Source organism: Hibiscus syriacus, unplaced genomic scaffold, assembly GCF_006381635.1.
Source record: "Hibiscus syriacus cultivar Baekdansim isolate YM2019G1 unplaced genomic scaffold, ASM638163v2 tig00110384_pilon, whole genome shotgun sequence".
NCBI classification, from domain to species: Eukaryota; Viridiplantae; Streptophyta; class Magnoliopsida; order Malvales; family Malvaceae; genus Hibiscus; species Hibiscus syriacus.
The window spans coordinates 1,809,041-1,836,747 of record NW_024062715.1 but is presented as its reverse complement, the minus strand read 5'-3'; the positions used below and the strand labels follow the sequence as shown (position 1 = coordinate 1,836,747).

The 27,707-nt window shown below is 34.2% G+C and overlaps 1 protein-coding gene across 1 annotated transcript; it reads left to right on the top strand.

The window, feature by feature from the left end:
• Positions 1 to 2,929: 2,929 nt before the first annotated feature.
• LOC120122096 lies at positions 2,930 to 3,736 on the top strand. Its single transcript, XM_039141338.1, has 2 exons — positions 2,930 to 3,294; positions 3,405 to 3,736. Exons 1-2 carry the CDS (start codon positions 3,026 to 3,028, stop codon positions 3,580 to 3,582), a joined length of 447 nt encoding a protein of 148 aa, XP_038997269.1. The 5' UTR covers positions 2,930 to 3,025; the 3' UTR covers positions 3,583 to 3,736.
• Positions 3,737 to 27,707: the final 23,971 nt, after the last annotated feature.

The window sequence follows — 27,707 nt, the reverse complement described above, 5'->3', positions numbered from 1 at the left end:
TGCAACAGAATTCTTTAACTCCAATTGTTTTGATTTATTTACTTCACTAGGGGTCATTCATCAAATTTGTTTTTCTACTCCTCAGTAAAATGGAGTTGCTGGGAGGAAACACAAACATTTATTAGAAGTGGCCAGGGCTTTGCGTTTTAGAGTCTAAAGTTTCACTTAAGTTTTGGGAATGGGAAAATTGTGTTAAAACGGCTTGTTACATTATCAATAGGCTTCATTTTTCTGCTCATAATTGAAAAACGTCATTTACTCTGCTTTATAATAAAGATCCTAGTTTTGCTCACTTTAGTGTTTGGTTGTCTGTGCTATATAACATGTTCTACACCTCTTGATAAGTTTGCCCCGAGAACTGCTCCTTCTGTGTTTATAAGTTATTCATCGACTCAGAAAGGGTATATACTTTTCAATTTGGATACTAAAACCGTTTTTGTGAATAGGGATGTAGTTTTCCACGAACAAATATTTCCTTTTTCTTTTCTGCCTAATGTTACCTCTCATTTGTTTCCTGTCCAGTCCAATGTTCCTGATCATGAGTTTTTAACACTCTTTTTGTTTCACAAGTGACTATAATTTCAACAGACAATCCTGGTTTCTCTAATTTTTCTTCTCCCACTGATTTTTCTTCACTAGGTATTTCTTAATATGAGGCACCCCCTCTAATCAACAGACTGTTTTTCTTCCATAAGAACCTAGTCAATCTTCTATTGCTACGAGGAAGTCTTCTTGGGTTTCTCGGCCTCCTACTTGGTCACATGATTTTGTTTACTCGTGTCAATCCTCTACATCTTCTAGGCAGTATCCAATCTCTGCTCATATTTCTTATATTCACCTGCCTTCTCATACTTGTTCTTTTTATCTAATACATAACATATCGTTGAACCTCAAACTTATGCTCAAGCCATAAAAAACCCTTTGTGGATTAAATCTATTAAAGAGGAGATTCAAGCTTTGGAAAATAACAACACTTGGTCTATAGTTTCTTTGCCTTCCGGTCATTTTCCCATTGGTTGTAAATGGGTATATAAAGTGAAGTATAAGGCCTCTAGTGATCTTGAGAGGTTCAAAGCGTGTTTGGTTGCAAAGGGCTTTACTCAAAAGGAGGGGATTGATTATACTGAAACTTTTTCCCATGTTGCAAAGATGGTTACTGTTCGCACTATCCTTTCTCACGCCGCTGCTTTTGATTGGTCGTTGCATCAAATGGATGTTTATAATTCTTTCCTTCATGGTGACTTAGTTGAGGAAGTTTACATGGAATTACCACCGAGATCTAGTAGCCAAGGGGAGAATCATGTATGTTGGCTGCATAAATCAATATATGGATTAAAACAAAATTCTAGACGGTAGAACTTGAAGTTTTCTAAAGCATTGTTAGCAGCTGGCTACCATCAAAGTAAATTTGACTATTCTCTGTTCACGAAGATGAAGGTTGATAAGTTGGTCATTTTGTTGATTTATGTGGACGGCTTAGTTATTGCTGGAAATGATGAATACATGATTAGTGAATTGAGGACTTTGAATCAGAAATTTAAGATGAAAGATCTAGGAGAGTGGAAATATTTCTTGGATTTGAAGTCTTGAGATCGAAAGAAGGGATTATGCTGAATCAAAAGAAGTATGCCTTGTAACTGATTAAAGAGATGAGTTTAAGGGGAGCTACACCGACTGAAACTCCTTAGAACAGAATTCAAAACTTTCAAAAGTTGAGTTTGACAATGGATTGCAGCAAGGAGTTAATGATCCTAAGCTTGAGGATAAAACTATTTATCAAAGGTTGATCTATTTGACACATACAAGGTCTGACATAGTTTTTGTTGTGCAACATTTAAGTCAAATTTTGTAGCAGCCAAAGGCTTCACATTTAGGGGCAGCAACGAGAGTGGTGAGGTATGTGTAAAAGGCTCTAGGACAAGGTTTATTGTTTAAAGCAATGAAGGATTTACAGCTTATTGCTTTTTACGGTTCTGATTGGGCCACATGTCCGGTAACAAGGCCGTCTGTTACATAAAATTTGGAGACTCCTTGATATCTTGAAAGCAAAAAAACATAACACTATAGTACGGTCGTCGACTGATGCAGAGTATTGAAACATGGTTCATACTGCAGTAGAAATTGTTTGGTTGATTAGTTTGCTTTAAGACATGGGAATAAAAGGTGTGAAACTGGTAGAGTTGCTTAGTGACAGTGAAGCAACTCTACAAATTGCTGCGAATCCAGTGTCCGTTTTATTAGATCGAAAGTTACGTCAGCATTTATTAAGAAATTTAATAGTCTTATGAGCTAAAACATCAAATGATGACCAGAATGTTATTCATCGTTAGTGTTATAATGCTCGAGTCACCAAATGTTAATATTCTAAAAAGTTGAATGATTAAATCTAATTTTTTTACTGATATGAGATAAGTATAAAGTAATATATGTTAAAAAATAATTTTTAATCTCTAGACGTTGATAGCTCACACTCCTAACATTCTCGGTGCTCAAACACAAATCCTTAAAAAATAATAAAAATTATTTACAGCAGAAATCACTTGTTTGTGCAATTAAAAAAATATCAAAATATTAACACCTAAAATTTGAGTAAATATTCAAATAGTTTATCCTTAAATAAAAATAAGAACATTACTTAAAATATATATTATTTAGAAAAATGAATAACTAATTCAATCATAGTATTTTTGCCCTCGTTTCTATAGTGAATTAAAAAAATTCTTTGAAATTTTCTCTGAAATCCTCCTCTAGAATCTCTTCCTTACGCCGGCCCTTGTTTCGACGCTTGGGGAAAATATTTCTATGGTCATCAAATCAACTCTCGTGGAGCTAGGATGCGATAAGTGTGCAAAAGGGATACGTACGATCGACAGCGAGACTTGGTATTTTCAATGGAATGATTTGAAATCACAATTGGCCACCCATTTCTTTCTGCCGATCCTGGATTTCTGGTTTTTTGTGCAATACATGGTGATGATTTTCATTTACATTTCCTTTTGTTATTTTTATATTTTATTGGGTTTTCATGATATTCCTCCCGATTTGGCCAAGGCTTTTCTCTTCGAAGATCCTTTCTAAATTAGGGCTTCTTCCCTGGGTTCACCAATGGATAATACCATTATTTCTAAAGATGAAGGCTTTGCGGCATTCGTGGTTGCACGGACTGCAGACGGGTGCTCCATGTACTGCGCTCCATGATTTTGACGACGGAAGTCCTCCCACATCGGATTTCCGATCAAAATGGGAGATCTATTCCATCAAAACGAAGCTGGAATCATGGTTCTTGTATATTTGGTGATGAATTCCTATTTTTTCACATATGGATGCCGATTACTGCTGATTTACATCCATTTGTCTTTCTGTTTGGGTCCAAAGAATTTAAACTTTTCTTCTAACTCAAACAGGACATGCTTGCAAATTCTTGGGGACCAATTTACGTTGCTGGAGGTACATTTAAATGTCGATTGGAGTTTTAAACTTATTGAGGATCTATGCATGCTGATTATGGGGCATCATATTATCGACTGGAGTGGAACCCAAAAGACGGGAGTTCTATGTGAGGGTTTTATGCGATTGCGATAAACTGGGTCCCCGACGAGGACACGCACACAACCGACTGGTAATCTTTGATGGAGGATTATCGGTGATCGACTATTGTTTTACAGGTAAGAGGACTACTGCCCCCTCGTCTCTCTGTGTCTTCACATATATGGTCTAGCACAGTTTTAAAAATTAGATCGGATCGGCCGGTTCAACCGGGAACCGTTGTCTGGTCCGATTCAATCTACACCGGTTAAATCGCTACTAGTGAACCGGAAAGAACCGCTGAACCGACTATGAACCGTTCGAACCGTGAACCGGTTGAAAACCGATAGAACCGGCTCTAAAAAAATTAAATCAAACAATGTCGTTGGTTAAAAGAGCTGAATCGAACTCGAAAATTTTAAAGTAAGCTCAATTCAACTCAAAAACTCACGAGCTAAAAATTATCAAATTCAATTCGAACTTAAAATATAATATTGAAACTTGAACTCGAAAAGGTTCGAACTCAAAATAAATTTAGAAACTCGATTGAAACCTGAATTCAAGCTCGATTGAAGCGAAATAATAGTTCGCTCTGTGCTCACCAAAAGACTTCATGATTTTAAATATCAAATTATCTCTATTATTTATAGAAGTCAGTTCGGATGTTCTTTTATGTTTTTTAGTCATGTGAGATTGTTTTGTTTTCATATTTTTACACTTTAGACTTTTGTTATGCTCTTCTATGTTTCTTAGCCATGTGAATTTTTTTTAAAATTAAACCAAACGACATCATTTGTTATGATTTTTTTAGCCTTAAATTTATTTTTTTATTATAGTTATATAATTATATTTATTATATAATATGTTTTACCTTAAATATTATGTTGTAATTGATTTGAATATTTTGTTTCATTTTATGGTTTTTAACTTATATATGTTATGACTTGCTTTGAATATGACTTGTGATATAAAAAACTGTTTTTGATTAAATATTTTTGGTATTTGTATTTAATTTTTTAAATAATTAATTAATTATGATGTCGTCCGGTTCTTTCGACCGGTCTGACCGGTTCGACCGGTTAAACCAGTGAACCGGTAGCACGGACGGTTCGCTGACCGATCCGATTCTGAAAACCATGGTGTAGCATGTCATTCTTTGAATGATTGTTTTGTTAATTGGGGATTTGGATTGTTCGATCTCAACTGTATGGTTTGCTATAAATTTCTGATTAGTTTTGGAACCCTGATCGATTCCTTTATGAATATAGAGTCCATCTGTTCTGTCCCTCTTTCATGGGTCTTTGACAATTCTATGAAATTTTGAGGTTTTTTGGCAAATATTCAAAGATCTGGTACATGATATTTGTGTCGATATATATAATATACCTAAGGCAGGATACGATGTGTATTATATAATATGGTATTTTCATATTGGGAGGGGATACGATGTTGTGTGTGATCACCACATGGATGAGCAGGGTTTGAGCTGTCCTCACTCTCCTATGGATGAGCTGCCACAAGGTATGATCAATTGGAATTGGTTTAATTGGATTGATTATCTAAACACTATGGAATTTGTTCTGGGATCTGGAATGTGGTTTGTTCTTGCCCTTTGTTGATATGCTAAACTCTATATGGATTCTTACCTTAATTTGTATAAATATGGTACGGGATTCTTTGGCCATCGAACCTATATCCGGGGTAGGTCGGTGCAAGGTATTATCAAAGGAATTTGGTATATATACGGGAGTATTTGAAATTTAAGGATTTTAAATGGATATTGGAATCATGGTTCCTTTCCTGCAATGGATGTATTCATATCTGGCTTTTAATTCAAAAATGTTGCATTGATCCTTTCTAACTTTATACTAATAGTTATACTTTCTTTAAGGGACACGCTGTATATCAACTTCCTTTAATGATAAGGACTATGCATGATAGTTATCTATGGAGGAGACTATTCGAACTTATTGTTGGTGCATGTCCATTGTACAAAGAATTGGTCAGGGATTTCACTACAACTCATGGACACAGGCTTTTAGGTATGAATCTTTATGGTATATTCATACTTCTTTTAAATGTCTTAAATGTGGCCTAATCTATCCGGATTTTTATCTATGCCTTCATAGTATAGATGAGAAATTCCTTGGCCATCAATGCTATTACTATGGACCGATGCAAGGTTTTGGTAAACGGTATTGGCATGGCTATGTTTATGCCTACAGGTGCAAATCCAATTTGTTTATTGATGCTTGGGGCAAATGATGACTCTACAGAAAATACGAAGTTCTAAAATATATCCTGACCTGATTGGTATGTATGCCTACATGGGTTTTCCAGGGGATCTAATTGGGGTGAGTTTTATGACTCTTTCCAGGTATATTTTCCAACACTTAACATATGCTTTTGTTTCGTTCTATAAGCCACCCATTATGGTAAGTTACGATGTTTGGTGTGTCAATTGTGTTCGGACCAGTCCAATTCAAAATTACACGTGCTCTTTAGAATCAACTATTTTTTATTAGGGACGATGCATGCACACCCGGTTACAGCACATGTGCTATTATGTGGTATTCATTAAATGGAGAATTGTAACTAACTATAATGTACGCGGAGTATCCACGGGAGTCAATCCTCTATCCAAACAGGGTTTAATTATCGGAAATGATTTAAAATTTATAACATTGTAAAACTGCGTACAAATCTGGACTGTAATATGGTTCCCAGGATAGTAGGATTATATTTGAAATTTAAATGAATTTGGCAATGGTTTGAATTAAATACGTGCGTACCTTTTGTGTAAGCTACAGTGTTGGCTGTTTAAAATATTTAATAAACTGATTAAAAAGTCGGCTGTTAACTCCTATCTATTTGGGATAGAGTCCATTGGGAAGTGGTTTCCGAATTCTAAGGATGTTAGGTTTCTCACAACTTTATATAGTGACCGACGGATAAGTCCACTGCTACTGCTGATTTGTTCATTCCTTTTGCTGGTTTTATTACTTTTACACCTTTATTTGAATCATCCAAAAATCGCATGGCAGAATCACTTCTTCAGAAACTTGTGGAGATTTCTTTCACGGTAAAAGAGGATGGAGCTCATTTCGAACTGGGGGATTATGTGGAGGAATAAGCAGTGGAATTACACCACTGTTTGATTAGGAAAATCATCAGCCAACGCCAGTTTGATGGCAGTGCAGTAACTAGTGTCTTTCGAAATGTATGGGGGACACAAGAAGTGAATGATATTGAGGAACTATGTGAGGGGACTCATTTAGTCAAGTTCGCCAATGAGCAGACTATGAAAGTGGCTATTAATAAGTCTCCATGGACCTTTGACAGGGACTATTTCTCTTTGGTCGACTATGAGCCGACTAAAGGAGTTGATGACTACACCTTTGACCTTATGAAGATACGGGTGAGGATCTATAACCTATCGTTAGGCATGATGAAAGAAGAGATGGGTTTCTCAGTAGGGAAGAAGATTGGTCGAGTTGTAGCACTGGATCTACGCCGCAAGGAAGGTAATTTCGTCGAATTTCTCTGGGTACAAGTAGAGATCAATATTGACAACCCTTTAATGCGGTGTATACGACTACTAGATCATAACGGAGGTAAACCTAGAGTTTTTCCATTGAAATATGAATGTTTACCAAATTTTTGTTTTAGATGTGGAATAATAGGCCTGTTACTGTGAAATGCACCAAAAAAATTGATGGCCCTAAAGACAAAATGAACTATGGGGATTGGTTGAAGGGGGTGACATAACAACCAAAAGTTTGACCCAGACCGACGCAATTTATTTATGTGGACTTCAATGGCTCGTAGGCTAAGGTTGGAGAATTTATGAAATTTGAAGATATCGTGGGTACCTCCTTTAAGGACCCTCAAATAAAACCGGATGGTAATGATGAAAAGGGCAGTCACGTTGAAGAATGTAGCACTAAAGTTACTGAAGAACAATTGAATGACATTTTGATTGGAGACGATCTAATGGATGAAATTTAGACGGATGTGATTGTTGATTCAAAGTTTGATGATGATGTACCGATTACAGAGAAACCTGATTCGAATGTGACCTCGGAACAAGGCGACTCCATAAAGGAACCAGAGCCAACTCTAACTGGGAAAAATGGTAATATTAGTACTGTGAAGGCCAAAGCGGACAATGGTGCTAAACCTGGCGGGTCGAAGAGTGATTCAGGTAGGAAAGATGATTCGGGAGGTAAAGCCTCTAAGAGACAACTGCAAGGGAAATATGAAATTATCAATTCAATTACTACAAAAAAAGAATTCGAGTGTCCTCTACTTCAGAAAATGTTGTTGGGGCGTCTGGAAAAGATGAAAAAGATATCGACGTAGGCTTTAGGACAGTCCTGTCGGACGCAATGAATCACCTATGTTGGAATTGTCGAGGGTTGAACAACTCTCGAGCGGTTCAAGAGTTACAATGCTTTATTAGTAATCACTCGATTCAAGTTGTCTTTTTAAGTGAAACAAGATTATGCCAGAATAGAAGTGATATCATTATGAATAGATTAGGAATGCACGGTTGTTTTACAGTTAATCGTGGTGTCGATTGTACTGGACTTGTGGAAAAAGAATATCAGTATTGATTTGATGTCTTACTCTGTTGGAAAATAAACAAGTAACGAGTAATTTTCCTATAACCAGATTAGTAAGAATGCGAAATAAAAGCGGAAAAATAATACTCGAAATTGATAATGGAGTTCAACCAATTTGTCTACGTCTCCGGATTGTTACAGATCTTTTACTAAGAGAGAAAATTTACAGGTGTTTACAAAACACTCGCTACTCACAAGAAAGCTCTCTAGTATTGGGAGAAAGAAAATGATTTGGGATGATTTTGAAGCTAAATGGGTTAGGGTATTTATAGTTAAAGCTTAAGGACTAATCTTATAAATACCTTAAAGTTCAGTGACTAATTATAATTACCCCATTACAATTTTTCAACAAACATCTACCAAACTTTGAAAAACCATTTTTCAAAGAAATATTTACCAAATTTTGAAAACCATTTTCAAAGTAGGTTGCCAAACTTTGGACTTTTAACGATCTCCCGCTTGAAGACTGATTTTAATCTGTCTTCACACCTCGATCGATGCAGCAGCATTTCTAGTCTTGTTATTCTAGCATGCCAACTGAAGCTGAACACAACTTCACTTTGTCCGTGGTCACCGTCTTTGTCAACATGTCTGACAGATTTTGAGCTCCGCTAATCTTTTCAAGTTTCAAAATCTCATCTTCAAGAAGAGACTGAATAAAATGATATCGCAATTGTATGTGTTTCGTCCTGGAATGAAAAGACAGATTCTTTGCTAGATGGATAACACTTTGATTGTCGTAGTACAAGACATTGTTTTCTTGTTTCTTGGCTAATTCTTCCAAGAAACTTTGGAGCCACGCCATCTCCTTGATGGCTTCCGTAACAGCGATATATTATGCTTCAGTTGTGGAGAGAGTAACTATCTTCTATAGTTGAGAACCCCAACTCACTACAATACCTCCTAGAGTATAGACATACCCTGTAGTACTCCTTCTGATGTCAACATTTCCAGCTAAGTCAGCATCTACATAGCCTGTCAGTATCGTATCTCCACCTTTGAAACAAAGTGCTTTGTTTGTAGTACACCGCAGATATCTGAGGATCCATTTAACTGCTTCCCAGTGTACCTTGCCTGGATTATTCATGTACCTGCTAATGGCTCCCACTGCATGAGCAATATCTGTTCTGGTACAAACCATGGCATACATCAAACTTCCAATTGCTGAGACATATAACACCTTCACCATGTGTGCACGTTCTTCCTCCGTCTTTGGTGACTGTTCATTGGAGAGTCTAAAATGAACACCTAAAGGTGTACTTACTGGTTTAGCATCTTGCATGTTAAACCTGGAGAGTACTTTGTTGATGTACTCAACCTGTGATAACATCAAAGTCCCCGACTTTGTGTCTCTTTTGATCCTCATCCCAAGAATCTGCTTTGCAGCGCCAAGATCCTTCATAGCAAACTGCTTCGACAATTTTTGCTTCAAGTTTATAATCTCTTGCATGTCTGAGCCTGTAACGAGCATGTCATTAACGTACAACAATAAAATAATGAAGTTGTTGTCGAACCTCTTCATGTAACAACAATGATCTGCTTGACATCTGGTAAAACCACTGCTATTCATGAAACTATCGAACTTCTTGTACCACTGTCTAGGACCTTGTTTTAAACCATACAAGCTCTTCTTCAACCTGTATACTAGGTTTTTCTTGTCTGCCTCTATGAAGCCTTCTGGCTGCCTCATATAGATTTCTTCCTCCAAATCACCATGAAGAAAAGTTGTATTTACATCTAATTGCTCAAGATGTAAATTCTCTGCAGCTATAATTTTCAACTTCAGTATGATTGTAGACAGTTTTACAACTAGAGAGAAAATTTCATTGTAGTCAATACCTTTCTTTTGTTGAAAACCTTTGACAACCAATCTCGCTTTGTAACGTTTGCTCCCATCGTGCTCTTTTTTGATCATGTAGACTACTTGTTATGGAGCGCTTTTTCGCCTTGTGGTAATTCAGCTAATTTTCATGTTTGATTTGATATAAGCGAGTACATCTCATCTTTCATGGAAGACTCACACTTGACTGAATCCTCCACTTGCATTGCTTCATCATAGCACTCTGGTTCACCATTGTCAGTCATCAACAAGTAATACAAAGAAGGAGAATACCGTTGGGTTGGTTTAGGAATTCTGGAGTGTCTCAGTTTTGGTGTGCCTGGTTCTTTTTGAACTGCTTCAGGATTGATCTGAACATCATTTCTAGAAATCTCCTCGAACTTAGCAAATTCCTTTGTTTCAGCTTCAGTATTGGAGCTACTTGATTCTACAGTTGATCCGTCTTTGTACATCACATTCTCATTGAAAATGACATCTCTGCTTCTGATGATCTTTTGATTTTCGTAGTCCCAAAATCGGTAATCGAACTCATCACCATCATAACTAACAAAGACGCATTTGTTGGATTTGACATCAAGTTTACTTCTTTCAGCAAAATCTATGTATACATAAGAAATACAACCAAACACTCTTAAGTGTGAAAGGTTTATTTCTTTCTTGCTCCAAATTTCCTCTGGTATTCTGTCATCCAAAGGAACTGAGGGCCCACGGTTAATCAGGTAAGTTGCAGTGTTGATAGCTTCAGCCTATAGAAATTTAGGCAATCCGACATGTATCCTCAAGCTTCTGGTATTTTCATTTAGAGTTCTATTCATGCGCTTTGTTACGCCATTCTGCTGTGGTATCATGGGAACTGTTGTCTCCATCTTGATCCCATTGTTTGTGCAGAAATCTCTGAATCTTCTATTTTTGTACTCTATTCCATTATCAGACCTCAACCGCTTGACTTTCAAACCAGTCTCATTTTCTACCATGGCCTTCCATTTTCTGAAGGTATCAAAGACTTCTGATTTCTTCTTCAGAAAATAAACTCACGCCTTCCTTGTTGAATCATCGATGAATGTGACATAATATAGTGAGCCTGCAAGGGATGGAACTAGAGATGGTCCTCATACATCAGTATGAATCAACTCTAACTTTTCTTCCTTGGGTGTCTTGCCAATCTTTGCAAAACTGACTTTCTTTTGTTTGCCAAAGATGCAATCCTCACATAGTCTGACATCTACATTCTTTAGATCCGGCAGCTTCTCTTTTGACAAGAGTATCTTCATCCCTTTCTCGCTGATATGGCCAAGCCTTTGGTGCCATAGGTTTGATTTTCCATCAGCATTTGCTGCAGCAATGATATTCTCTAAATTTGAGGTTACATAGAGAGTATCATAGAGAGTATCAATCTTCTTACCACGAGCAATGGCGAGTGCTCCTTTGGTGATCTTCCATTCACAGCCTGAAAATGTTGTGTTATATCCTTCTCTATCAAGCTGTCTTACAGAAATCAAATTTCTTTTGAGGCCAAAAATATGTCTTACTCCTTTCAGCATTCAGGTGGTCTGGTTTGGCAACTTTAATCGGATGTCTCATTTTTCGACAATCTTCAAGGTTTCATCATCAGCTAGATGAACATTCCCAAAATCACCACTGACATAGTTCTCCATGATTTCTCGGCATGGGGTGGAGTGGAAAGATGCCCCTGAATTCAAGATCCATGATTCAATTGGACTGTTGACGCTTAGAATCATGGCATCCTCTGTCACGTTAGCAGATTCCTGTGCGTCGGTATTTTTCTTCGGTGCTCGGCAATCTCTTTTAAAGTGACCCTTCTTGCCGCAGTTATAACATGTAAAATCTTTCTTTCCCGTTTTTGATTTTCCCCTTCTGGATTTGGATCTGTCATGATTTGAATTTCTTTCTAAAGTTCTCCCTCTGGACTACGTGTGCAAGGCTGAGGAGGTTAATGCTTCACCTAATTCTCTCCGTCGAATTTCTTCGCTCAGTACCAGATCCCGAACATCGTCGAATTTCAATTTGCTATTTTCTGACGAGCTGCTAACTGCTGTAACGGTAGCATTCCAACTGTACGGTAGAGATGATAAGAGTATTAAAGCTCGAACTTTATCATCAAATTCAATTTCCACGAAACTAAACTGGGTTGTGATTCTGTTGAGCTCATTTAGGTGTTGAGTCACTGATGCCCATTCCGCCATCCGCAAATTGAATAATCGCCTCATCAAATGAACTTTGTTTGAGGCCAATGACTTCTCATACATACTGGAGAGAGTCGTCATAATACCCGCCGTGGTCTTTTCCTTTGCTATGTTGAAAGCAACATTTCGGGACAACGTCAGTCGGATAACTCCGAGGGCTTGTCTGTCGAGAAGAGCCCAGTCTTCATTCTTCATGCCCTCTGGTTGTTTTCCTAAGAGAGGTTGATATAGATTTTTCTGGTATAGAAAATCTTCAATATGCATCTTCCAAAACCCAAAGTCCGCACCATCGAACTTTTCAATTTTCATCTTCCCTTCGTCTACAGTCATCGCTCCCACTCGAATCTGGATTCTTTGGATCGTTTTGACAATTTTTGCGAACCACCGTGTATTATAACACCTCCGTCGACAAACTCGTATCGACGACAAAATTTTTACTATTCACGAAATTCACTATTCATGTGAATAGTAATGAATAGTAACCTCTCAAAAATTGGCAAAATTCACAACCAAAAGCTCTGATTACCAGTGGTTGGGAAATAAAATGAGAAACAAGTAATTTTCCTATAACCAGATTAGTGAGAATGCGAAATAAAAGCGAAAAAATAATACCCGAAATTGATAACGGAGTTCAACCAATTTGTCTACGTATCCGGACTACTGCAAATATTTTACTAAGAGATAAAATTTATAGGTGTTTACAAAACACTCACTACTCACAAGAAAGCTCTCTAGTATTTGGAGAAAGAAATGATTTATGATGATTTTGAAGCTAAATGGGTTAGGGTATTTATAGTTGAAGCTTAAGGACTAATCTTATAAATACCCTAAAGTCCAGTGACTAATTATAATTACCCCATTACAATTTTTCAACAAACATCTACCAAATTTTGAAAAACCATTTTCAAAGAAGTTCAAGAGTTACAATGCTTTATTAGTAATCACTCGATTCAAGTTGTCTTTTTAAGTGAAACAAGATTATGCCAGAATAGAAGTGATATCAGTATGAATAGATTAGGAATGCACGGTTGTTTTACAGTTAATAGTGGTGTCGATTGTACTGGACTTGTGGAAAAAGAATATCAGTATTGATTTGATGTCTTACTCTTCGAACCATGTGGATGTTATCTTGACATTTACAAATGGCCGCTTTCATTTTATCGGTGTATATGGTCACCATAATGCAAAATATAAACACGTACATCGGCGGTTAATTGATTCTATCAAACAATCGTCAAATCTACTATGTTTATTAGGTGGGGACTTTAACGAAATAGCTACAAATTCTAAAAAAAATAGGGGGTCGATAAAACAGAGGATTCAACTTGATGAATTCCGAGCAGTCCTTGATCAAAATGACTTGTCTTAATGTCGACCATCCCGAGGATGGTTTACATGGTTTAAGAGTACTAATCAGGTTTCAATGATAGCTTAATGTTTGGATAGATACATAGCATCGACAGATTGGCTTGTACAATTCCCTCAATTCCGAGCATATTCAGAGTACTCGGACCATTGTTTTATGGTTAAAAACACAAATCATGAAAAAAGTGAGCAGTGGAAAGAACGTGGCAGGGATTCATTTCGTTTTGAAGAGTGTTGGTCCAATGAGCGAACATGTATTGCACAGGTGGAAGCAACTTGGAATTATTCGGCTGGTACAACGTTGGGGAAGTTGGAGACAGTCGGTGATGCATTGCATCATTGGCAGATGACTAAATTTGCTAGGACTAAAAATCGAATTATGAAACTTAAAAAGGTAATTAACGATGGGTTAAATCGAACCAACCAATGCATGAGTTTTAAAGCTGGTCACGGTAAAAAGGAGCTACACGATTTATTAGATACGGAGGAATGATATTGGGCTCAACGATCACGGGTTAATTGGTTGATACATGGTGATCGTAACACTGGCTTTTTTCACGCTCGATCGGCTCAACGACAAAAGAATAATTGAATTTGTGGGCTTTTTGATTCCAATGAGAATTGGACAGACTCAAGAGATGGAATATCTAATGTAGTTGTGGACAACTTCATGAATTTGTTTGCTACGGAGAATATTGCACCAAGTGATATTATCATCAATGCAATTGGCAAGGTCATTACAAATGAGATGAACTCAGACTTGACCAAGGAATTTACAACTACTTCATCCATTCTTTTCGAGACATAAACCCTAGTAAAGCGCCTGGCATTGATGGATTACCAGCAAGTTTCTTTAGGCAGCATTGGTCATTGATTGGCGAATATGTGGTACAGCTCTGTTTAGACCTTCTAAATGGGCGACAGGATATGTCCATGATTAACAAAACTATTCAAGTTCTTATACCTAAGGTGGAGGAAGTCAAATATATGAGGCAAATTCTACCGATTAGCTTATGCACAATCATTTATAAAGTAGTGTCCAAAGTGATTGTTAATAGGTTGAACCAGGTCATGGCATCTTGTATAAGTGATAATCAAACGACATTTTTATCGGGACGACATATATAGGATAACATACTAGTGGCACATGAACTGGTCCACTACCTGAATTCCTCTAAAAATGGTATTAACAAGGGAACATCGCTTAAGTTGGATATTGAGAAGGCATATGATAGAGTTTTGGCCTTTTTTGCAGAGTCTCGTGTTAAAATTGGGTTTTCACCAAAATTTGTGGAATTAATAATGACATGTGTTACTAATGCATCCTTTGTAACCCGAGTAAATGGCTCTTTGACTAAGGAATTCACACCGAGTAGAGGACTTCGGCAATGGGACCCTCTATCCCCCTTTTTATTCCTCTTTGTGACAAGGATTTATCAGCTTTATTTCATCGAAGTTAGAGTTTTGGCCTTACAAAAGGTATACGAGCTTCACATAATGGACTGCGGGTATCTTATCTGTTGTTTGCCGATGATAGTCTTGTCTTCCTAAAAAATTCGACTCCAGAGACACAACACATCAAAGATATACTGAATCTGTATGCTATGTCAGCTGGCCAACGAATACATTTATTGAAATCAATCATTTATTTCAGTCCGTAAATGTCAGTGGATCATCGTGCTTTAATTAGGAACATATTTGAAATACAGGAAGTACACACACTTGGACATTACTTAGGATTACCGTTACATATAAGGAAGAATAAAGCCCGTACGTTCGGTTACATACAGGATAAAGTTCTGACAAGGGTAATGGGATGGACAAAGAGACTTTTGTTTTATGGAGATCACGAGGTTTTTTTTAAGGTCGTAACCCAAGCTTTGCCGTAGTATATCGGGTCTTGTTATTTACTTCCGAAACATTTTTAAAAGAAATCACTGGGATTATGAGACGTTATTGGTGGAATGGAACACCAAATAAAAGACGATAACCTCTTCTGGCTTAGAAAAAAATTGTAAACCTAATAGAGTAGGTGGTTTAGGTTTTTGGTACCTCAAGTCCTTTAATCTAGCAATGTTAGGGAAACAATTGTGGTGGCTAATCAAAGAACCATATTCTTTGTTTGCTCGGATGTACCAGGCTAAATACTACCCAGATAGTGATATTCTACATTCTAAATTGAGAGGCATGAGCTCCTTTGCGTAGAAAATGATACATAAGACTTTACAAGAACTCACACCAACATTATTTTGGAGAGGGATGCAATAGAAATACTAGTCTGTTTTCAGATTCGTGGGGAGGTACAAAACGAGTGACACAGGTACCTACAACATTCCACAATTAAGGAATGTACGATGCGGAGAGCTCACTGACCGCGGTGGGACCATGTCAAGGTGCGTAATATTCTGACAAGATCTGATGTGGATACAGTGCTACAAACTCCGATAGCGCCTTCCGTGGATGATAGTATAATATGGGGAACCATGATTCCGGTGTTTATTCAGTTTGATCTGCTTATTAGTTGCTTCAAAAGCCAACTCACACAACAGATGCAATATCTCCTCTCTCGAAGATTATTGCGAAGCTGCGTGTCGTCCCCAAAATATGCATTTTTCTATGGATACTGGCGAATGAAGATTTATCGGTTGGTAGCAGAGTGCTAGTAACTGGGTTGAGCGATGGAATTTGTCCATTATGCAAGGTTGAAATTTAGACAACAATGCATGCGTTTTGGGATTGTTCATTTGTATAGGATGTTTTACGAGAGGCCGGTACATCAGGTGCATTTCTTACTTCAATTTATACATCTCCAATATTATGGTTAGAACTTGCATGTGCTATGCTTGGGGTTGATTCTTTTGCAGGATTTCTGGTCATTTTTTGGAATTTGTGAATCGGTCGAAATTCAATAGTACATGATGGACGCGTTCAACCACCTTGGGTGATTGTGGAAAATGCCAAAGCCTTACATCATGATTTCCTTAAAGTTATAAGACAACACTGCCCCCAACAGGCACGGTGTTGAAGATCCCATCCGATGGAGGTCGCTGGATCGACAGGTTGTTAAATTCAATGTCGATGGTGCTTATAACACAACTATTAAAATGGCTACGGTATGTGTTGTTGCTCATGATGCATTTGGATATGTACTCTGTGGGTTCGCTACCACATCAGAGGGCATCTATGAATCGGTTTTGGCTGGCTACATAGTTTTGCTGCGACTTTTAATCTTGCAACTAAGAAGAACTGGTGGAACATTGTTATTGAGTTGGATTCTACCACAATAGTTAATATATACAATGATATAATTGGAGATGATTCCACAGTTGGTATTCACTTGAAGGACATAAGAGTGAAATGCATAGTGTTTGATAGTTGTATTGTGACTTATGTTTGTAGGGAAGCAAATAGGGTAGCTCATAGGCTAGTTCAGAGAGCCCTTGATTGTAATGTTTTCTACTCTTTTAGGTAAGATGTTCCGGAGTTTATTGCTCCATTTGTAAGGCATTATTGTTTATTGATTGATTAATGGATTTTGGGCACTCTTTTCCCCTTATATGAACTCAACCTTGTGTTGCTAAAATGAGTTTTTAACAAGTCCCGTTTTTCTTTAAAAAAAATAATATCTCACTATGATTAGTTCAATTTTAGCTTTTACCTAAACATTTTTAATTGATTGATCAATTAATTTATGACTTGATTGATCCATTTAAATGTATATTGATTTAAATAATAAAGTATATAAATGGTCCTTTGACTACATGATGTTGTTTTGTTAAATCATACGACTATTAAAAGTTACAAAGTGGTCCCCTAATTATAGGGTGTTGTTTGTTTAGTCTCTGACTATTAAAAGTTACAAAATGGTCATCCAAGTATTTATATGTTTCAAACTCTTCCTTTTCCGCTCAAAACTTGACAGAAGTCTGAGCTAGATGCTGATTGAGATATGATAAAATATAATCCCGAAATATCAAAAAACTATCATACCACAATTAGCATGTTAACTCTAGCTCAGACGACCGCAAATTTTTTAACAAAAAATTGAGTTTGGAACATATAAATAGTTAGGTGACCATATTATAACTTTTAATAGTCGGTGGACTCAATAAAACAACATCATATAATTAAAATATCATTTTATAATTTTTAATAATTAAGAAACTTAACAAAATAATACTCCATAACCGAAACATTCTATACTTCATAAATAATAAACTAACATGTACCAAAAAGTTTATTAACTCTAGTTTCTCTTCCCTTACGTCTTCGATTTTATCTTCTCAATTAAACTACCTGCTAATAAATATTTTTCCCTTGAATTCCAATTATATCCTTTGTTTGATTTATGATGTTTAGAGGGCTAGAAAAGAAATACAAGGACAATGCCACGCCATTACCAAGTGTTGGGATATGTTGCTTTCATGCTTTTCAAACATTATTTTCTCCATCTATTGGGTCTTCACTTTGTTGATAGCTCATCCACCAAATCATAAATTCAATCAATTACAATATGAGATTGTCATAGAATCTATCTCATTTTGAGATGAGTGATTTTAGATTTTATAATAAGGTATAAATCATAATAAATTTATAAAAATTCCACATATATATAAAATAAATTTAAATTGATTTAAACAAAATAATATTCAAATATATATATTCCAAAAGTCGAATTTTACTACTAAAACCAAAGCTTCAATCCCAAATTTAATTTTGTGGAATCTTCCATAGAAGAGATTGTACCATAAAGACAAGCACTTTGATATTATTACGGTTCAAAGCTTTAGTCCCAAGTCTTAATATGGAAATGGAACCAAATATTATCAATAGAGCCGCTTATCTATATAAACCTAAACATCAAATTGACTACACAACCAAACCCCTCATGGCTGACATCTGAACATGTTGCCTTCTGATTTCTTTTTTCCCCCTTAAATAGTAAAAATATATTCAGAAAATAATAGGTATCTAATAAAAAAAACTAACAACTGATTAAATCATTTGAATTATGATTTAAATTTAATTGAGTTATTGTTTTCCTCAATAGTTAAAAGAAGTATTGTTTTCTTTTATGGTTCTGAGTTCGAGCAGTTGTATTTGCAAGGTGTATATGCATTGTTAATGGTTAAGAAAGATTATGAACAAATACTATCTTATTATAACCACAAACTACTAAAAAAAAGAAAAAATGTAACTAAAGCCCTTGTACTTAAAAAAACAATGTGACCCTCGAATTATTTTTACACTCAATGTCATCCTCAAACTTAGAAAAAAATCAAATATGGTCCTTTGATCAACGGTTTTCATCATTAACCGTTATAATACTAATGTGACACTTTATGATATTGACATGACAATCTATGGTGCTAACATGATGATTCACGATGGCTGACGACGTAAAAAATGACGTGACAAATGAGCTAAATTTATTTTTTTAGTCGAATTCGAGAGCTAAATTTATTTTTTATAAAAAGCTCAAGAGATTATTTATTTTTAAAAAAAAAAAAATTAAAAAAAAATTAATATTAAAATTAAAAAATTAAATTACTAAAAAATACACACACTTTATTTAAACATGAAACATTTTATTTAAACATGAACTTGTTCATCCTGCACAAATTTTATTTTATATAAACCTGATTTTTTTACCTCTATTTTTTTTATAAAATTAAATAAAATAAATATTATAAAGTCCTATAAAAATGAAATATAAAAGTTATAAAATTAAATTTTATGTATAAATTATCATGAAACTATATAATTAAAAATATTAAAAATAGTTATACAATTTAAAAAAGTCTTTAGTGAATATAACATGATAGAGGGAAGTAATATTCACCTAAACTTGATCTAAAAATAAGAAAATGGCCTACTCTAAAAGTTTATGCTACATACAACTCTATAAAGTCAATGTGAATATGGATTCCACTTGTTTGAGGTTTCTTATCACTCCTAATATTAATTTTTTAAGGAATAACAAATTTGTCTCTACAAAATATAATAAAACTCACATTAGAATTGACATGTATAAACATATGATAATAATATAATTTTACTACTAATAAAATACATTTACATTAGAATTCACATCAGAATTCAATAAATCATATAACAATTACAACTACAATCCAATCATTCTGTTTAGTATATATTTTTAATTTTTTAGTACTTTTTATTTTTATTTTTAGTATTTTTATAATTAATTTTTCATATATATGTATATTTTAAATTTTACATTTAAAATATTTTTTTTATAAAAAACATTAAACATGTAATAACCCAAATTTTTAGTAGTGGCCAAAATGTAAGTTTTGAAAGTTTAGCGGTCAAAGTATAAATTTTAAAAAGTTTAGAGACAAATAATGTAATTTTAAAAAGTTATCTATTTTGTCCCTGTAAATGAAAATTTCAACCTTAAGAATGGTATTTATGTTTCCTTTAGATTTTGACCCACAAACTGAGTGAAAGGCTATGAAGAAATAAAGTTTGGTAAAATATTTTAATAATTGAATTGAATTGAATCGGGAAATTAGAAAAATTTGAAGGATGATGGAAAAATGTTAGAAATATTATTTCTATATTTTAGAATGGTGAAATTTGACATGGATCTTTGGAATTTAGATAGATTTTCCATGTTAAACCGAAATTGTTAATTACAATGATTAGTTTGTAATTTTTGAAAATTACAAAGGTAAAATGGAAAAGTATGAAATAGTTTGTTCATATTTGACTTTGAAAATTATGTAAGGTATATGATGTCATAGTAATGGTATGGTGGTAATTATCATGAGATTTTAAGGGCAAAATGATCTTTTTGCTCTAAATGAATTTTTAATTCATTAAAAAACTAATTATAAGACAAGTATTAGTAGATTCTTCTTAAGAAAAAACAAGAGAGATCATCTTTCTCTTCTCCATGGCCGTGAAGTTTCCCAAAGATGAGAATTATTTTTTTAAGTGCAGTCGATGATTAGCTTATTGATTTTATAATAATTGAGGTTCCTAGTGAGCAACATGACTGAATATTAAGATTGAAACCAGAACCTTGATGTGTGAAAAAGTTGGGTTTCCCCCCTGTAAAACATCCTAATAAGGTGAAATTCCCATGAAGGACAGTGAACTAATTTTATTAATATATTTACAAAGGATTAGTGAATAGAAAGCCATCAAAAAGGTCGAATGTTTATCAGGACAAAGAGCATGTTCTTTAATTACTTTTACCCGATGTTTATGGACATGAAATCTATTTTATAGTGGTTCTCTATTAGGAAATTAGCTGAAGTGTCTCTGTAATTTGTTGGTAATTATTTTTCTTCGTTTTGTTAATACTAAGGAAATTAGCATGTGGATTGGCAAAGAATTGTTGAAGGGCGGTAGTGGTTTATGTCAGTTATGAAATATAAAAAAATTATAAAATAAGCGGTGGTCTGCATCATAGGATATGATCTCTTGAGAGCCATCTAGTAGGCAAACCAATTGCATGTAGGGTTTTAAGCAATGCCAGGTACTGAGTGTTTAGCTATAGTATATTTCAGATGTTTACATTTTTTTAAAGTTGCAAGTTGTAGCTGGATTTAACTGTTTTCATTCGTATAATTGTCTCAAATCAAACCTTTTAATTAAGGAGTTCTAGTGTTTTTGGTAACAGCAAATTTAGAAAATCACTATAAATTCTATAGAAATGATTAGAGGGTGATTTTTATACCTTTGGATTTGTATACCAGTCTAGTTTCATTTAAAACAAACGGATACTGATTTCGAGGAGTATGTAAAAAATGAAATTTTAACTGATGACATGTCAGAAATTAGGGTAGCAGATTATGCTCAAAATGGATTCAATAAAATGTAAATGTTGAACTAGAAAAAATGTCTTATATGGTTTGATCATATTCGAATCTAGCTTCTAATGATACAAACAGAATAAATTTTAAGTGCATAGATTAATACATAATAATATTTCTTTGAGGATAGTGCAAACTACCAGAATATGAAATTAAGGAAAATTATGTATTTTATGATACTCTTACGTTATATGTTACCTTAATTGTTTGAAATGAGACAACTCTCTCATCTTGGCATGATAATTATGACATTTATCATATAATGAAATTAAGATAATTTCATGGAAATGTTGTTTTGAGGTTGAATTGATGCTTGAAATTGAAAGAAAAGTTTACCCTAGATTACTAAGGACATTCGGCCATAAGAGGAAATTATGGGGAAAATATTTGAAAATGTCCGTATGGTCTAGAATTGATATTAGATGTGTTCTACAGGCTTTGGAGATTGAATTGGATCAATTTGGAACCTTAAGATAGTAAAAGGACCATTTTGCAAGTTTTGGAAATTATGAGACATTGTTGAGAGATTTTGCAATCATGGGTATTCAATGTTGGAAATTTATTTTGCAACGCTGAATTTTAAATTAGAATGTTAATTTGGGACCCAATTTGTAAATTTGGTAAGTTGGTGTTGAATTCGAAAAGGCTAAGAAAATTTAGGATGAAATTGTAAGTGTTCGAATGTTACAGTATTGGATTGGATATTATTTATGTGCTGGAAAATTTTAGTATTTAAATTGAACTAAGCATGATGATGAAAGACCATTGTGAATTAAATGGAAAAGTTGATATGAATTCTAAAAAGAATTCATAATAGTGATTTGAATGCAAAGTTTGTGAAAGTTGAAGGATTGATAATGGAAATGAACATTTATGGAATCAAATAGCTATTTTGGAAAGTTTAAAGTTATGATTGAATTATTATTTAGTTTTATATTGATTTAGTATTGATTATGTTTTATAGAATTTATTTTATCAAAATAATATAGAATTTATTTTATCAAAATAAGATTATGTTAGTAGAATACTAACATATAGTTTGAAAATCGTGTCATGCATATGATGTCGTACAGATTACGACAAATCTTGTGGTCCCAGTGACTTGAAAACGAAAGGCAAAGCATCTGAGTTAAATGATATTATAGAAAAAGTTTAGTAGTGAGACAAAAGTGAGTGCAACTAATTAATTAATTATTCTGATTGAGGGAGACTTGCGATAAGTCAACCTCATATTATTATTTTAAAGTATGAATTTTTAAGTATGATTTAATTATAAATATGGATTATTTCCATAATGCTTTTATAGATATTTATGAATAATATTTGGGTATGAGATTACCCAATTCGTTTTTATATGATATTTTCTGAAAAGATATTCGAATGAATTTTCGAATATATTGTTAAAGAATGATCTAAAATTTTAGTGATGAAATATTTCTTTAACGATTTCAGAAATGATAGTTGAATATGCAAGGTATTTTACATAATATCTATATTCTAATTATGGATGATTTTGGTATAAATTGTCCAAATTATGATTTTTATGATGATAAGTTGAAATTAATTTTGATATGGAAATGTTGATTATTATATGAATATAATATGATATGGAAGTTCATTGTATGTTGCATTGAGAGTCGTAGGTACACTTAGCATGCCAAGAAGTTGAGTAAAGTTCAAGTTAATTTAAGTTATGGTACATTCGTGTACATTACGTATAGCACTATTGGTGCATATGATATGATTTGCACTTGGAGTGCATCTTATGATGATGATTGGCATTGTGTTGTGCCTAGTGCACATATTATGTATGACTCACGTACCTTGCATTCGTTTACACATACATTGGGCAATGAAAGTAAAATATGAAAAACGAATATGAAAAACTAATTTAATATATTGGGCATTATTTTAAGTTTTAATTGATAAATTTTGAAATTTTGAAATTTTAAAATGAAACAAAATTTTATGAGTTTTCAAATATGAAATGTATAAAAGTCAGTGTGACATCTGTAACTTGTATTTTAAGACGTATACGAAATATGGGTGTTACAAAATAAGCCCCTAAACTTTACAAAAATCAATTTAGCCCTCATACTCAATAAAAATCAATTTAATCTATCTATCATGTCATCAACCACGTCACTAGTCATCATGGACTTTCACGTCAGCAATAGTAGAACACGCTATGAGAACTAGAGGGGTAATTCCCCTCCCCCAGCCAAAAATATCAAAAACAGAAAAATACTTATATATATATATATATATATATATATATATATATATTAAATTACTAAATTTGACCCCTTAACATATATTTATAATAAGTTATTAAATTTAGTTGATCTAAAAATCATGTATACTATTTTAGAATTTTAAAAATACATAAGTAACATTTATTAAGAATAGTTAACATCCATTTTGTATTATTGTTTTGTTTTTAATTGAATGAAATTCATTTTCATTTTGAAGACACCCATTTTTGTCCGGGAGCCTTATAAGGATTTCTATTATACAATATATATATAATATAGTTTTGAAATATATATAATATATGATTTTTTAAAACATATAATATGGTTTTGAAAACATATTATATGGTTTTTAAAATATATATATTTGAAAATATATATAATATTTTTAAATGCAATATCTATATATATATATATATATATATATATATATATAGTATTTTGAATTGTATAGTATATTATTTTATTTTATTTTATTTTCATCTTTATTTTTTATTTACTTTTTACTTTCTTTATTTACTATTTTAGGTCCAAGTCCAGTCCGTAATTGGATCCAGAAGAGGTCCAAACATACGAGCCTAACCCAGCCTATATGTAAATTAGGGTTTTATAAATCAAGCTTAGGGTCGCATCTACTAGATCCATCAGATCAAAACATAGATCAACGGTTAAGATCGAAGTAAAATAGGGTTGCAAAACCCTAATCATATGAAGCCAATCATCACACAGATCCAAGCCGTTGAATCTAGCCTAATCTAACGGTCAGGAACTAATCTGGAATATTCCAGAAGATATCAAGAGTCACTGAAAACCATGGATCGACGCATGACAGACACACACCATATGAGAGCCCATTTTCATATTTCGATCGATCAGTTTTGGCAAGAAAATCAATCGGATCAGCACAAAAGGAAAGATCTCATCTAAATCAACTTCAAATCTTGCCTAAGCAATGAACACAAACAAGAAATGGCAACAAATCAAAACATAAACAGATTGCAAATGGCAACGATCAAAATATATGGATAAAATCAGCATTAAAGATAAAATCGAGCACAAATGACATGCAATCGGAAACAATAACTAAATCCCTTAAATCAAGGGATATTAATCCCTACAACACTGAAGAAAAAAAACCCATGGGAGGCCTATAAAAGATTCTTGCAAAAACGAAAGATGGGAAATTTTCGATGCAAAAAAAAGCCACAAAAAAGAGAAAAAACCAAAAAAAAAGAAAGTGAGAAGGCCACTTAGCTTCGAGGGCTCTCATTTTCGGGGGAAAGAAACATTACCGAGAACCGAGAAGTCTTTGGAGAATGTGAGAAAGCCAAGAGCCTTTATTCATATGTACGGTATAAGGCTCTTTGCATGGTTATTTCGAGAGTAGATCGAAGTTCACGAGGGAAAGACGGTTGATTTGGTGGCCTTTGGGTTTTTCGGCCACCGTAGGTGGTGGCCGGAGCGGTAAGGGCTCGCTGGAGAGGATGACCGGATTGGGAGAGGGTTGAGAGAGTTTGGGTGGTAATTGTTTTGAGAGAAATTATTAAAATGAAATGAATGAGGGATTTTGAGGCATATATATATCGAGGACCTTTGTGCAAATAGGAAATAATTAAATTATTTTTATAGTCCCTAGAATTCTATTGCGTAATTCATTTTGGTCCCCACTTGTAATTTAGCCTTTGAATTTCATATTTAATTCAATTTGATTCTTATCTTTTTATTATTTATTTTAATTTAAAGTGATTCATTGACCCTTTTTTATTTTGCAGTATTCTTATTTTTTTTTGTACTAATATTTATTTTTAAGATTTTTTTTAAGTTCAGAAATTAAATCAAATGTAATAAACTTGAATCGAACTTAAATTTTATTAAAACTAAATTTTCGCAATTAAGACAACCGGGTAATCGTGTGGTACCAAAAAGGCAATTAGAGGGGTGCTCATCCTTCCTCGATTGTAATGGATTCTCGAATCTGACAATTCTCTGGTAAGATGTAGATCCAATAAATGGAAAAAAACAAGGTGTCCGATCCACCTAACTCGAAAACGATTGGTGGCGACTCTATCACGATTCCATGTCAAAGCGCGAACCCGGGACAACTCGAATGACCGTTGTGACAGTTTGGCTACTCTGCTAGGGATTTTACGAGTCAGGCAAAATTTGATTACCCAGTTGTCTTCTTAGGCAAAAATTTTAAGTTTAAATTTTAATTTATTTTCGATCCATTTTTTATTTACCTTTGATTTTTTTTCCAAATAAATAGTTGTACTGACTTGTGCTTTCAGTGTTTTTAGATTTTTTAGAAAATTCATCAAGCACTATACCCGAGTTCCAAACCTTTTAAGTGGAGGTGAAAGTGATGCATTCATAGGAATTTATTCCTCGCATTGGCCTAGTAATTAGCTTTCGGGATTCATACTCTATGTCTTTGTAAGAATTTATTCTTCACATGGGCATAGAGGAATGTGTCCCCTTGAGTTGAACTCAATCCGCATAAGCCTATGATGGGTTTAGGATCGAGGGTCTAACATGCCCAAGGGAGCACCAGCAAAGACAACTTGGGTTCCCTTTCTAGAACCCAAACCATGTCGCTGTGAGAATTAGAGCCTACCCCTAAACCTCATACAAACCCTAGGATGTTGTTGTTTTATTTCTTACCTTTATTTTATTGTTCAAAAGTATGCTAACTAGAAATTCATGTAGATAGGTTATTGTCTATTGAAAAGCATACATGATTAGAAACCATGTCCGGGTAAGAACGGAAACATGTTCGAGGTATGAACTGTTATGGGTTTTTATTGCAATTATGAATTCAACGTACTAACTTATTTTCTTTTTTATTTCTTTTTATTGTCATTTGCATCATTTCATAAGAGGTTTTGATCCAAAAAGTTCTTGACAAACTCTGAATAATCTAGGGTTATTACGCAAGAGGTTAAGAACGCAGAGGCACGGTTCAGATCCAAGAAGACCTAAAAGAAAACAAGACCATAAGATGACTATGTTAGTTCGCTTCACATCAATTGAGCATAATGACGACCAGAAGCTGTGAAACATGTAGGGAAAACACAAAAGGAGGTGTTAATACAGTTCTACAGCTCTAGCATAATTTTGAAGTTCACGATAAAAATGAAGACATGATCCATGGTGGGTTGAATCTATTTCATACATAAAGAAGACTGCGAGAGTAGATCGAGTCAAAAAATGGTGATATTAAAGAAGACATTAAGCTTGGAATCTTGAAAAAGTGTAAAATGTTATGGGAAAAGGTAAAACAATGAGCAAACACCAGATAGAGGACTTCACTAAGGAAAGAACCTAACAAAAGTGAAACACTTATATGAGAGTTCTTGGGGCAAGTCCGCAAAGTAAATCATCACTATAGGATTTGACGAGAGAAGTTGGGCAGTGAAACAGGGCATTCAGCCCGTGACCAGTGAAGTATGAATACTTATCGACCTAGTAGAAGTTGTCTAGAGTTCAGAGGATCTAGCTCAAATGTACCTTTAAATGTTTTTGGTCTCATTGTAATAACACTTTAGCTCCAATGAAGGTTATTCATTATGATAAGCACTTTAGGGATCAACAACTCACCTCTTGCATCTTGAATATTTGCATTTTAATTTATGAATCTCATTAATCATTTTGCATATATTTATCATGAAGACATTGTATATATGGCCTGAACTTAATGGGGATGAGCGTTCAATCGAAAATGTTCGAAGATGAATCGATGAGTCTAATCTCTAAGTTGATGAGCATGATGGTTGCACATGCCAAAAGAAAGATTATGATAAATAAAGATTTAGGGCCAGTTCACGAGACATTGCTAAACGCTCAAAAGATTACAAAGAGAAAAACACTCTAAGGCAGAGTTCGACGTCATTCCTAGAGGATACTGTGGGAAAATGGAAGATAACAAGAGAAACATCAAAGAAGTCAAAGTGTCATCCAATAGGGAAGAAGAAAATGCAAATGGTTTCAATCCCGAGGTCATATATTAAACAGTATGAAATAGACAAAAACGACAGAAAAATGACTCAGTTCCA